General features: G+C 42.4%; 1 protein-coding gene across 1 annotated transcript in view; it reads left to right on the top strand.

Moving 5' to 3' along the window:
* The window catches only part of PLPP2 (phospholipid phosphatase 2), a 51,137-nt gene continuing 36,774 nt past the window's right edge, over positions 1-14,363 (top strand). Inside the window, exon 1 of the mRNA XM_026699115.2 lies at positions 1-167. Within this exon, the coding sequence (XP_026554900.1) occupies positions 116-167 (52 nt within the window). The 5' untranslated portion in view covers positions 1-115. The remainder of the gene's footprint in view (positions 168-14,363) is intronic.

Raw genomic sequence — 14,363 nt, 5'->3', positions numbered from 1 at the left:
GGCTTCCTCCCTTCCAAAGCTGCAGCAGCGGCGGCGGCGGCGCTGGGGCTCGTCTTTCGCCGGGCTGCTTGCGCGATGTGAGCCTGTGGATCGCAGAAGCGGCGGGCGCAGCGCGATGGAGCGCACCAAGTTGTTCGTGGCGCTGGATGTGCTGTGCCTGGTGGTCGGTAAGGAGCCCCCCCCTTCCACGCGGGACCAGAGAGGAGAGAGCCCCTCTTTCTCACGCCCCCCGCTCCCCAGCCTGGCTCCGAGTTGGGACCTCCCTGAATGCAATGGGGAAAGTGGGGTCCAGGCTCCAGAGCCCGGGAGGGCTTTTCGGCTTTGCATCTCTCCTCTGAAAGACGGGCCGTTCGATGGATGGATGGATTGTCTGAATGATAGATTGATACTGACTGATTGATTGGGTGGGTGGCTGATGGATAGATTGGCGGGCTGATTGATTGATGGCCTGACTGACTGACTGATCTGAGTCCCCTTAGCAATCATTTCTCCTGCTTTTTTCTTTGCCTTTTTAAAAAAAATGTAGGGGTGGGAAAAGTTTTACTCTCTTCTTCTGCTCCCCTTAAAGTTGTTCTAAGCCCCCTTCCTTCCTTCCTTCCTTCCTTCCTTCCTTCCTTCCTTCCTTCGTTCTCTTCTTTCCCTTCCTTCCTCCTTCCCTCCCTGCCTGCCTTCCTTCCTTCTTTCCTTCCTTCCCCTCTCCCTCCCTGCCTTCTCTTCCTTCCTCCCTTCCTTCCCTTGCCTGCCTTCCTTCCCTTCCTTCCTCCTTCCCTTCCTTCCTTCCTTCCTTCCTTTCCTTCCTTCCTGCCTTCCTTCCTTCCTGCCTGCCTTCCCTTCCTTCCTTTCCTCCCTTCTCCTCCTTCCTTCCTTCCTTCCTTCCTTTCCTCCCTCCCTCCCTCCCTTCCTTCCCTTCCTTCCTTTCCTCCCTTCCTTCCTTCCTTCCTTTCCTCCCTTCTGTTCCTTCCTTCCCCTTCCTTCCTCCTTCCCTTCCTTCCTTCCTTCCTCCCTCCCTCCCTTCCTTCCTTTCCCCTTCCTTTCCTCCCTTCTCTTCCTTCCTTTCCTTCCTTCCCTCCTTCCCTCCCTTCCTTCCCAGGACTTTTTTTTTTCCCTGGGGGTTTTCTTCCTGGTAAATGTGTTCCTCCCCACCTCTCTTTGGTCCTGGTTTGCATTCCTGGGGAAGGAAAACTTTCTGAGAAATTCATACTTTACCAATTTGGTGTGGAGCCTTATTCGTCATTTCTTGTATTGCTGCCGCCTCTTTTTATTGATACCAGCTGGGCGGGGGGGTTGGAGTGGGGGAAATGCTCCCCCTTGCATTGGGGCAAACAAACCCAGCATCCCTGCTCTTCTGGTTTGAAGGCTGCTTCGTGTCTCCCCACTTTCTAACAAAATAAAACCCCTTTCCCCCTCCCCTCCCCAGCAAGGGCTGCATTCACAGGACACGCTGAATCTGCTTTCCCGAATAAAACCCCTTTTCTGACTTTGCATAAGACCCGGAATGAACTTAAGGGCTGGTTTGTGGGACAATGCAGAAGTGGCAAGCCTTAGGTGAAGAAGAACCAGCTTGGCTGTTGTTGTCTTGTGTGGGGAGAGGATTGCGTGCAGGTTGTGTGAATGCTCAGCCAGGCAGAGGGAAGGATCTGAACTCTGGGCTTATAACTGTGGAAAAAATTTGGGGGGAAAAGTTCTGGGAAAAAGTTTTGTGGTGGCATTTATCAATCTTAGGAACTTTAAGATGGGTGGACTTCAATTCCCAGAATTCCTCAGCCAGCTGGCTGGGGAATTCTGGGAGTTGAAGTCCATACCTCATAAAATACCCAAGGTTGGAAAAAAAAGACACCATTTTGATAGCTTTCCCAATGGAAAGAAATAGCCAGCACAGCTTTGCAGTCCAACAAACTTAATCCTCATTGATTGAATCATGGTTTAGTGAGAAAGTCGGCTTTTCTGCATTTGCAAACACCCCCCCCCCCAAAAAAAATAAAGACTGCCTGCGTTTCTAGACTTAAGTTGGCTAATTGAAATATTATGTGTGATCTGAACCCCATATTGCAACATTTCAACATCCAAGCAGCGTTATTTGGATTTTGGCTTGTTCCACGAACCCTTGCCAAATGTGCATTGTTTATAAACCACTGTTGGACCAGCTATAGGGCTTGGTCACATGAGGAGAGCTATTGCTTCAGTCTTTAAAAGTCCCCAATTTTTTTCCCCTTCATGAGCAAAACGCATGTATCAAGCTTTAAGGATTGGTCATAAATCCCTTGCTTCAGCCATGTTTTAATTTGGGACAGTCACTATACGAATGGCCATAACTTGAGGTCATCCTCAAGTTACAACATTTACATTTAGTGACTGTTTGAAGTTATTTTTTAAAATTATATTTTATTAAATTTTCACCTTTAAAAACAAATTCTATATACATTTTTTGCAGTTGTTTGTGATATCAGTTATTCCATTCTGCTATACATACATACATACATATACGCACACACACTATTTACAATTATACTTTAACACTTTTACTTTTGCATTCTGTTTTCTTTCTGTTGTCTAACCAGACATACCACTTTTCCCAGGCAGTATAATATTCTTTTTCTTCCCTCTCCATTGTGAATTTGTTCATTTCTGTGCAATCCATTACTTTTTTTTATAATCATGTCATCTGGGGGGGTACTATCTAATTTCCAATTTTGAGCATATAATATCCTAGCCACTGTTAATATATGTATCATTAAACATTCTATCTCTTTTACATATTCACCTTTAGTTATCCCTAGTAAAAAAGATTTCAGGCTTGGGTACTATCTTTAAATTTGTTATTTCCTGTAATCAGATCTTTATCTTATTCCAGAATTCCTTCGCTTTTGGGCAGGTCCACCACATGTGAAACAATGTACGGGGTTTCTTACTGTTTGAAGTTATAATGGCATTGAAAAAAGTGACTTACAACCCCTTTTCACACTTACAACCATCTCTGCAGTCACATGATCAAAATTCAGACGCTTGGCAATGGACTCATATTTATGACGGTTGCAGTGTCCGAGGGTCATATGATCCCCTTTTAATGACCTTCTGACAAGCAAAGTCAATAGGAAAGCCAGATTCACTTAACAACGTTACTAACAGCTGCAGTGATTCACTTAATTGTGGCAGGAAAGGTACTAAAATGGAGCACAATTCACTTAACGACTGTCTTAACAATGGACTCAATTGTGGTTGTTAATCGAGGATTACCTATACTGTATTATAAAAACAAATCTCACTGAATGAGAATTAGCATTGGTCATTTCATTTATTTTTGTTTTACAGGGCAAAACTGGGAGATTTTCAAATATAGCATACATGGCAAACTTTAAGTCAGTTTTAGTGTCCCTGTTGTGATGGGTTTGTGGGCTTGTATGTTGTTCCGCAAACAAAACCTACTTTTACAGGTGGTCCTCGGTTTATGACCACAAATGAGCCCCACATTTTTGTTGCTAATTGTTGACAATTAGCAACAAAACACCAACTTAACAAATTGGCAACTTAACAGACAATTGTTAAGTGAATTGTGCCTCATTTTATGACTTTTTTTTGCCACAGTTGTTAAGGGAATCCCTGGAATCGTTAAGTGAGTCACACAGTTGTTAAGTGAATCTGGCTTCCCTCATTGACTTTACTTGTTGGAAACTGGCTGGGAAAGGTCACATGGTGATCACATGATTCGGGGACAGTGCAACTGTCATAAGTACATGCCAGTTGCTAAGCATCTAAATTTTAATTATATGACCAGCAATTAGTGTGAAAAAACGGACATAAGTCACTTTTTTCAGCGCTGCTATAACTTGCAAATGGTCATTAAAGGATTATAAGATTAATATTAATGATTATAAGCCAAGGACTCCCTGTACCCAATTTGGACTAATTGACCAAGATTTGAGAGATTTTTTGTTTTAGGATTATCTTGTGTGATGGACCCTTTTAGCCAAAACAAGAGGGATGTTGTGTCAGATGTGGGTGGAGTTTTAAAACTGGATTGTTTTGGGGTGCACACCCAGACTTTTCAAAATGTAGCTTTGTGGTTGTGGATTTGGCGTGCATCATTTTCAGTGGGTGTTTGTCCTGCGCTCCAAACTCAGCAAAATTCTTAAAACATGTATTTAGGTCAGAATGCTAGCTCCCATTTCTTCTTAATTTGAAATATTTTGCCCTGACAGTTTCTAAACAGACTGGCCTGAACTGAGACGTGAATGAAGCTGGTGCTGGTATAAATGCCCCCGATATAAATGGGGAAGGAGTGTTTGATTCTATTTTATTTATTTATTTATTTGATTTGTCAATTGCTTACAAGATAATAGGTATAAGTATATACATAGTTATGAATACATGAAATGGGTACATATAAGAAAAATAAAAGAAACAATAGGACAGGGCGGTAGGCATGTTGGTGCGCTTATGCACGCCCCCTACAGACCTCTTAGGAAAGGGGTGAGGTCAATAGTAGATGGTCTAAGGTTAAAGTTTTTGGGGTTAGGGGAAGAAACCACAGAGTCAGGTAGAGTATTCCAGACATTGACCATTCTGTTGCTGAAGTCATATTTCCTGCAATCAAGTTTGGTGCGGTTAACCTTGAGTTTGTATCTATTGTGTGCTCTTGTGTTGTTATGGTTGAAGCTGAAGTATTCATTGACAGGTAGGACATTGCAATATATGATTTTATATACTATACTTAGATCGGACCGAAGATGGCGTAATTCAAGGTTTTCTAGGTCTAGAATTTCAAGTCTGGTGGCATAAGGTATTCTACAACGAGTAGAGGAGTGGAGAACTCTTCTTGTGAAATATTTCTGGACTTTCTAGTATCAGATACGTAATTGTGGGTTCCAGACTGATGAGCTGTATTCGAGTATTGGTCTAGCAAATGTTTTGTATGCTCTAGTTAGTAGTGTGATATTACCAGAGAAGAAGCTACATAGGATTAGGTTAACAACTCTTAATGCCTTTTTGGCTATGTAGTTACAGTGGGCTCTAGCACTTAGATCATTAGAGATGAATACTCCAAGGTCCTTTACAGAGCTTGGATCATCAACAAGGTCTTGACTATTCAGCCTGTATTTTATTTTCTGATTTTTTTTGCCAATATGTAAGACTGAGCATTTATTTGTTGAGATTTGAAGTTGCCATTTGTTTGACTATTCTGATACATACTCGAGGTCTTTTTGAAGGGTAGCAGTATTGTCTGTGGTGTTGAATAGCTTTACATCGTCAGCGAAGAGAACGCAGTTGCTCTTAATATGATCACAGAGGTCATTTATGTAGAATATGAAGAAAGTTGGTCCTAGAACACTGCCTTGGGGGACACCACTATTGACAGGTACAGAATTTGATAGGACACTCCCAATTTTGACCATTTGTTGTCTGTTTGACAGGAATGCTTCTATCCAGTTATGCAGTTGTCCAGAGATACCATAAGATTTTAGTTTTAGGAGTAGTTTGTTGTGTACCACTGAATCAAAGGCTTTACGGAAGTCTATGTAGATTGCGTCTATTGCTTTGCCCTGATCGAGTTGTGTAGTCCATATGTTTTTGCAGTGTAAGAGTTGCAGATTACAGGATAGTTTTTTCCTGAAACCAAATTATTTATTAGAGAGTAGGTTGCTTGTCCCTAAGTGGAGGATAATGGATTGGTTAATAATTGATTCCATGACTTTACAGGTGATGCAGCATAAGGAGATTGGTCTGTAATTTTCAACTAGGCTGGGGTCTCCCTTTTTGAAGATGGGGATGACCGTGGCTTGTGACCATAGGTTAGGCAAGGAACTGGTCCTGAAAGATTTTTCAAAGATTATGCTTAGGGGTTCGGCTATGGCAGTGGATAGCTTTTTTAAGAAGTAGGCACATATTCTGTCTGGTCCAATAGATAGGGATGGTTTTAGATTGCGCAGTGCTTTTTCAACAATGTCTTCTGTAAAATCGATATGTATTAGATCATTGTAGTTGTCTGTGGTTCAACTAGGAAATACTGGGCGTGATCCATTGCTGTTTACAAATACTGAGCCAAAGAATGTGTTAAAGAGGTTGGTTTTAATGGTGTCGTCGTTGCAGTCTTTACCATTAGGTCCGATCAGGGGTGGGATGGACCTTGAGTCTTTTAGTTTGTTGTTTACAAAATTGTAAAAAGTGCAGGTGGAATTGGTGCATAGAAGGTTTTCCTCTTGTTTAATGTGGTAATTGGTGCATTCAGTCTTTATCTGGTGGCATAAATTTTTGTATCGGCTTTTGAAATTGGTAACGTGACCAGATTTGTTTTTCCGCCAGAGTGATCTCTTTCTGGATTGAAGTTTCCTTATTGTTATGGATAATCTGTTTTTTGTTTTGTTTTGGGAGTTGTTGTTGGTACATATAGTTTGATGACTCTTTTGACTTCAAGTAAAAATATGTTGTAATGGTCTTCAACAGTATTGCATCCAGTGAATAGAGATTGCCAATCAAGGGATAGTTGTCTATAAAATCATAGTTGCCTTTTTTGAAGTTTCATTGGGGATTAGGTCATTGTGATTATTTTTGTGTGGGCGTATGTTGAGACAAAATCACATTGTGATCACTGCTGGAAAAGGGTTGTTTAGTTTGTATTCCGTAAATTAAATTCAAACTATTGCAGAAGATGAGATTGAGGCAGTTGTTTAGTCTAGTGTTGTTGGTTACTAGTTGTTCCAGTTCCAGATTTGTAACAGCATTGTAGAAGGTTATGTGTATGGGTTCAGTTGTACATTCATTTAGGGTCCAGTCAATGTGAGGTAGATTGAAGTCACCAAGAAAGATAAAAGTGTGTGGGCAGGATGTTGCCCAATTAGTAGTGAATTTAGCTTGTTTACATGTTCGATGTCATAATCAGGTGCTCTGTAACATAGTAAGAATCGAAATGTGATATTTAAGGATAGTTCACAGATGATGGTCTCAGGAAGAGCAAGCTCCTGGGTAACTTGGATGTTTTTTAGATGTAAGGACTTTTTATAGAAGATAGCAACACCACCTCCTCTACGAATTTCACGATCTGATCGGTAAACATGATAGTCTCTTACTGTGGTATTGGAGTCAGGGAGAGATGCGTTGAGCCATGTTTCACAGACAAATATGATGTCGAATTTAGCCATATTTAGTAAGAGGAAAAATTCAGGTATTTTATTCGCAAGGCTTCTTGCATTGAGTAGCTTGCATTTAAGGCCAGCAGTAGTTGGAATTGAGGTAGTTAGGGGCGTGCGTGCCTAGTCTTGGGTGATGGTGGATTGGTTGAGGTAGGGTTGTGGTTGAAGGTTAACGCTAAGTTGCGGTTTGTGTGACTTACTTTTGATACAATCAGCATGGTAGTCAATGTACAGGTCCTTCTCTCCATTGTCTAGATGTTTTTTGAGTTCAATAATCAATATGTGAGTAGAAAGGCCAGCATCTTGTTAAGTGCGGCTCTGTTGACCTAAGGTGACAGTTTCATTCATCCAGAGATTTAAATTCCTTTTCTTGAGCATTTTGGTCCCCCCGCCTTCAATACTTGTGGCAGTGAGTTCCAGATGTCCAGTTATGCATTGCTATGAAGGTTCAACATCTGTTTGTTCTGTAGGATGAAAACTGGGCATCCCAGGTAAATATGGGGAACATATTTGGAGGGCGATGATCTGATAGAATGAGACAGACACATGCTGTGCGCTAAGATAGGGCTCATGGGATGTTGCATTTTGCATGAAAGAAGATTAAAAGCTAATAGGAAGGGAGGGAGGAAAAAGGGAGGGGGAGGAAGGAAGGAGGGAAGGGGAAGGAAAAAGAAAGGGAAGGAAGGAAAAGGTGAGAGAGAGGGAAGAAAGGAGGAGGAGGGAGGGAGGACAGAAGGAAAAAGGGAGGTAAGGAAGGGGAAAAGGGAGGGAGAGGGAGGGAAGAAGGAGGGAGGGTGGGAAGGAAGGACAAGGGAGGAAGGAAAAGGCAGAGGGAGGCAGGAAGGAAGGAAGGAAGGAAGGAAAAAAAAGGGATGGAGGGAGAGAGGGAGGAAAGAATTGGCTGGTGAATTCTGGGAGTTGAAGTCCAGACAAAGTTGCTGAGGTAGAAAAGCATTGCTCTAGTTAGTGTCTATATTTGCAGGAATTGTGTCAGGACCCCCAATGTTGTCCTCAGAGGCCTCAAAAAAGTCAAAATGTTGGTTGCCACTGTGTGATGGAATCCCAGTTGCCTTGATTTGTGCCTTTGCAAAGCAGCAGCCCTAAGATTACGTGGTTGAAGCCGCCATCTTGATTTTTTTGACCCTCCCAGCAGAAATACTCCTGGGCCTTGCAGTGGTCTTAGCTAGTTGGACAGAGATGTTGATTTGATTCTTTTGAATTGGTTGTTTGGACTCTAACAATAGGCCACCATTCGGTCTCTCCTGTAGAATAGAGGTAGTCCTCGGTTTACAACAGTTTGTTTAGTGACCATTCAAAATTACAGTGGCATTAAACCAAGTGATTTATGACCATTTTCCACTCTTACGGCCCTTGGTGATGTGACCAAAATTCGGGTGTTTGGAAACCGGTTCATATTTATGACGGGGTCGTGCCCTTTTGTGACTTTCTTCTGAGAAAGAAAGTCAGTGCGGAAGCCGGATTCACGTAACAACCTTGTTAATAACTTAACCGCAGTGATGCACTTAACAACTGTGGCAAGACAGTCGCAAAATGGGGCCAATAACACTTAACAAATTTTTTATTTAGCAACAGAAATTTTGGGCTCCCTTGTGGTCATAAGTCGAAGACTACCTGTAAATGTCAGAATCGGGGTGGTGGTCAGGGGTTCTATTCCTGTCTCAAACCATTCAGGGATGAAATAGAGTTCCCGTTTTTATCATTACCCTCCCTAAATGACACACACTTCAGATAAAATAAATAAATAAATAAATAAGGATCACTGCTATGGTACCCGACTTATGACCATAATGGAGCCTTCCCATGATGGTCATAAAGCAAGTCAATAACATGACCAACCTGATTTTAAAATATTTTTAGGGCTATTTCATTTTAATGTATGCTGATTAGTGTACATTAAAGTGACAATAATGTTCTATTCCATTCCATTCCATATTCCATTCTGTTCTGTTGTGTTCTGTTCTGTTCTGTTCCGTTCCATTCTATTCTATATTCCATTCTATTCTATATTCCATTCCATTCCATATTCCATTCTGTTCTGTTGTGTTCTGTTGTGTTCTGTTCCATTCTGTTCCATTCCATATTCCATTCTGTTCTGTTGTGTTCTGTTCCATTCTGTTCCATTCCATATTTCATTCCATTCTATATTCCATTCTGTTCTGTTGTGTTCTGTTCCGTTCCATTCTATTCTATATTCCATTCCATTCTATATTCCATTCTGTTCTGTTGTGTTCTGTCCCATTCCATTCTATTCTATATTCTATTCTATATTCCACTCTAAACCAACTGCTGTAAATCTAGGACTGCCTGAACACATACTTCAGAAGTTATGGGTGCTCCATCACCGGAGGCTTTCTGAAAGAGTCTGGACAACCATTTTGTCTGAAATGTTGTAGGGTCTCACGCCTGAGAACAGGGTTGGACTAGAAGACCTCCAAGGTCCCTTCCAACTCTTTGTATCCTATCTTCTATGGAAAACTCGGTTCTTCAGAAAACTGAGTTTGACTATGGCCCTAAAAAGAAAGGAAAGCCACAGCCAAACAGGCCTCACCTGGCAGTTATAAAAGATGAATTTCCCCGCCCTTCTGGTGCCAGCCGATGAGTCACCTCTACATGGTTATCTCAACTCAACAGGGAAAAAAATTCAAAACTTGGCACCGAACAAATCTGACGTTGGATCTAATTTTTCTAGCTTTGGATCTCCTTCTTCAAAAGCATTCCTCTCCTCCTTTAAAAGAGGACTGCGTAAAAGAAACGTAAAAATATTTTGCCCTTTCCTTCTGGAATCAGATATATAAAATATGTGCTCTGGCAAATGCTGATTGTGTGTTTCTGCTTTGTGTGTTTTTGCATGTATTGTTTTCAGCTTCCCGGAGACTTCGGGACTTTAGATCTGAATCTTTGCCCTATTAACACGAGAACAAGGAAATTAATAGGTGAACAAGACGCTTACCATAATTTTATTTTTTTGCGTAGTTGCATGTTGGTGCTTGTTGCTCAGATGGAGTCGGGTCCTGTAAACTCGGCCTAGTTTTTTCCTGGGTGTTTGTGGATTCGGTTACAATACTTCCCCCACCTCCCAAAAAACTTCTACCCTGCAGATGTTTTGGGGGAGGGAAAAAATGCCAGCGTTGAACGGCACATCATTGGAATTAAATTTGTATTTCCCACACTTCTGGAACGGCACATCCAACGTTTCTAAGTTGCTTTTAACCAGAGGCAGGATAGAGAGATATGTTGGGGGTGGAGTGGGGGTAGCCAAAACGACTTTGGGGTTAAATATATTTTGGAAAGTTAAGAGTAGGAAATTTTTGACTCAGGAAGAGACATTATACATACTTATAAATACCTCGGGTTGCGTGGGCCGTTAAGGTAGAGTGCTCCAGAATTGGAACTTGTATGCTGTATTTGGAAGTGGGTTCGTCTGTATTTTGGGACAAGGGTTGACGAGAAGGGAACAAGATTAGCTAAGCAGCCTTTGGTGAAAAGCGTCATTTATTTCCCCCTTGGCTGATTAAAGGATGATGCCAGGAATTGAAGCTCTCATCCCAGTTCCAGGAAGTTTTCGTTCGGGTCTCATCCAGCTGCTTTTGAGATTTTTGGCAGAATTTCTCCATGGCTGTGCCGAGAGATCCTGCTAAAGGACGCCAAGCGGTTTTTCTCCTTCTGCCACTGGCAATCCAAGCGATTTTTTCTTTTTTACAGGTAGTCCTCAACTTACAACCGCAATTGAGGCCAAAATTTCTGTTGCCATAGTGAGAAATTGGTTTTATGGCTTTCCTCGCCACATCCGTTAAGTGAATCGCTGTGGTTCTTAAATTAGTAACCCGGTTGTTAACTGAATCTGACTTCCCAGTTTGACTTTGCTTCTAAGAAGGTCGCAAAAGGGGATCATGTGACCCCAGGACACTGCAACCGTCATAAATATGAGTCAGTTTCCAAGCGGCTGAATTCTGGGGATGCTGCAACGATTGTAAGTGTGAAAAACGGTCATTTTCTACGTGCCAATGGAACAGAAGTTGCCTTCGGAAGTTGTGGGAGCGTCATCACTTGAGACTTTCAAGAAGTGACTGGACTGCCATTTGTCAGAAATGGTGTAGGGTCTCCTGCTTGGGCGGGGGGTGGGGGTGGACTAGATGACCTACAAAGTCCCTTCCAACTCTGATCATGTGTTATCTGTGCCGTTGTAACTTTGATCGGTCACTAAATGAACTTTTGTAATGGCATTTGGGCAACAACTTCCTCACCTCAATGACCCTGTTTGGACAGAAACAATATTGTGTGTGTGTAGCCACTGAGTGTCAGAAGGTCGTAAAAGGGAATCACATCCCTTTGGGACAAAGCAAGCATCATAAATGTGAGTCAGTTGTCAAGCCTCCGAATGTAAATCACGTGACTGTGGGAATGCTGCAACGGTCATAAGTGTGAAAAACGGTGATAAGTCACTTTTTTCAGTGCCGTTGTAACTTCGAACGGTTACTAAATGAATTGTATGTCAAGGAGTAGCTCTACTCCATCAGTATTTGCCGTTTCGTTGGTTTGGCTGCTGTGTTTTTGAATCTCTTAAATGCTATTCTGATTTTTAATGGATGAATATTGTGGATGGAAACTCATCCAGGAGAGGAGCAACTTTAAGGATTAAGGAGAGAGTAACTAACAATGAGGACCATTAACCAATGGAACTACTTGCCACCAGACATTGTGGGTACCTCCATCACTGGAGGTTTTTAAGAAGAGACTGCACAACCATTTGTCTGAAATGGGATAGAGTCTCCTGCTTAAGCAGGGGGCTGGACTAGAAGACCTCCAAGGCCCCTTCCAGTGCTGTTCTGATTTATTGGTTGCACTCTAGCTTTGTTCTACAACTTTAGGTAATCCTCAATTTACAACCATTCGTTTAGTGACCGTTTGAAGTTACACTGCTGTTTTTCCCATTTACAACCATTTGTAGAACCATGTGATCAAAATTTAACAAATAACAGATAATCAGAATTGGAAGGGCCCTTGTAGTCATCTAGTCCAACCCCCTGCCCAAGCAGGAAACCCTATGCCCATTTCGGACAGATGGGAGTCCAGTCTCTTCTTGAAAGTCTCAAGTGATATCGGAGGCTTGGCAATTGTTTCATATTTATGACGTGTCCCTGGGTCACGTGATTCCCTTTTTGTGACTTTCTGTTGAGCAAAATCGATGGGGAAAACCGGATTCACTTAACGACTGAATGTCTAGCTTAAGAACTGCAGTCCTTCCCTTAAACAACCCGTGGCAAGAAAGGTTGTAAAACGGAGCTAAAAACCACTTTGCAAGTGTCTTGCTCAGCAACAGAAAATTTGGGGCCCAAAGTCTCCCCCCAAAAGTGCCCTCTTTTCACAAAATAAAATAACATTTTCTCCTCTTCTCAGCCAGCTCTTTTCAAAACGATCCTTTCTGTCAGTGCAAATGTATTTTGAGCGGCTAAGGTCGTCCATTTTAATTAACTCATCCAGCCTCTTGGGTGACTCAGAAGCCACTGACCTTTGAGCCGTTGGGCCTTGGCGACAGGCTCAGGAACATGGGTGGCAGAGCCCTGAGGTTGGATCCCTTCAGCCGTACAGGGAGTCCTCCACTTACGGCCACGATTGGGGCCAGGTTTCTCTTGCTAAGTGAGAGAAATTGTGCAGTTGAGCGAGGCCTGATTTTACAAACCGTTCGGCCTTTCTCTTGCTAAGCGAATCCCTGCTGTTGTTAAGTGAATCACACGGACGTTAAGCGGATCCGGTTTTCCCCCATTGGCTTTGCTTGTCTGAAGGTCGCAAAAGGGGACCCTGGGAGGTTGTAAACCGTCATTAATACGAGTCAGTTGCCAAGGGCCCAAATATTGAACCCGTGACTGAAGCTGTGATGGTTGTTAAGAATGAGGACTGGTCCTAAGTCATATTTTTCCAGTGCTGTCATAACTTCAAATGGTCGCTAAATGAATGGTAGTAAGTCAAGGACTATCTGTATAAGTAGTCCTCAACTTACGACTGCAATTGAGCCCATTTTATGACCTTTTTTGCCGCTGTTGTTAAGTGAATCACAACAGTTGTTAAGTTAGTAAGATGTTGTTAAGTGAATCGGCCTTCCCCATTGACTTTGCTTGTTCAGATGGTCGCAAAAGGGGATCACATGACCTCCGGGAACACTGCAACTGTCATAACTATGAGTCAGTTGCCAAGCGTCTGAATTGTGATCACATTGCTGCGTTGTAAGTATGAAAAATGGTCCTTAAGTTATTTTTGCAGTGACGGTGTAACTTCGAACGATTGCTAAGCGAGGACTCCCTGTAATGCTTTTTGCATTTGGTTATTTTTTTGCCACTACTCTGGGAAACTGGAAGTACAGGGAGTAACAACTGCAGGGAATCCTCGACTTACAACAATTCATTTAATGACTGTTCAGAGTTGCAACAGCACTGAAAAAAGTGACTCGCGTCGACTTTTGGGACTTACGACCGTTGAGCAACATGATTTACGTTCAGATGCTTGACAACTGACTCCCATTTATGATGGTTGCAGGGTCCCTGGGGTCATGCGATCCCCTTTTGTGACTTCCTGACAAGCAAATCCAATGGGGAAGCCAGATTCGCTTAATGACCGTGTGACTAATTTAACAACTGCAGGGATTCACTTTAATAAAGCTGGCGAGATGAGTAAAATGGGGCCAAATTCAACCAATTTCTTACTCAGCGACATAGACGTTGGGCTCTGTTGTCGTCGTGAGTTGGGGACTACCTGTAACCCATCCTCCCCGTGGAAAAACTGGTCCTAGATTTTTCAGACCTGAGGATTGGAGAGAAAATTTCCAGTCGAAAATCCTCCCATCTTAAGTGTGGGTCAAGGCTGGTCAGGGGTTTGGGGTGCGGTTTGTTTATATGCTGCGGAAAATGCCGTTGAAGAGGCTCTTGTAGACACTTGATGGAGCAGCTTTGGAATGGAGAAATTCCAGCTGGATTGAGCAACCCTTTTTTCCCCTCTTTGTCAATCACCTGATTATTATTTTTATTTGGGGGGGGGGGTATTTTTGTTTTGTTTTGAAGTTGGTAAAAGTTGTCTCGCTTTCTAGATTTCTCCATGCATTGATTCTTAAGAGGAAAGGAACGTAATACGGCGGGTTCTTGACTCATGACCGCAGCAGGACCCCAAATTTCCGTTGCTACAAGCGAGGAAGTCATTAATGTGAGTTTTGCCCCGTTTTATGACTTT

Source organism: Pseudonaja textilis, chromosome 1 (genome assembly GCF_049901715.1).
Source record: "Pseudonaja textilis isolate UNSWEBS1 chromosome 1, rPseTex1.2, whole genome shotgun sequence".
Classification (NCBI taxonomy): domain Eukaryota; kingdom Metazoa; phylum Chordata; class Lepidosauria; order Squamata; family Elapidae; genus Pseudonaja; species Pseudonaja textilis.
Note: the sequence above shows the minus strand (reverse complement) of the source record. Positions and strands in the feature narration are given on the sequence as shown.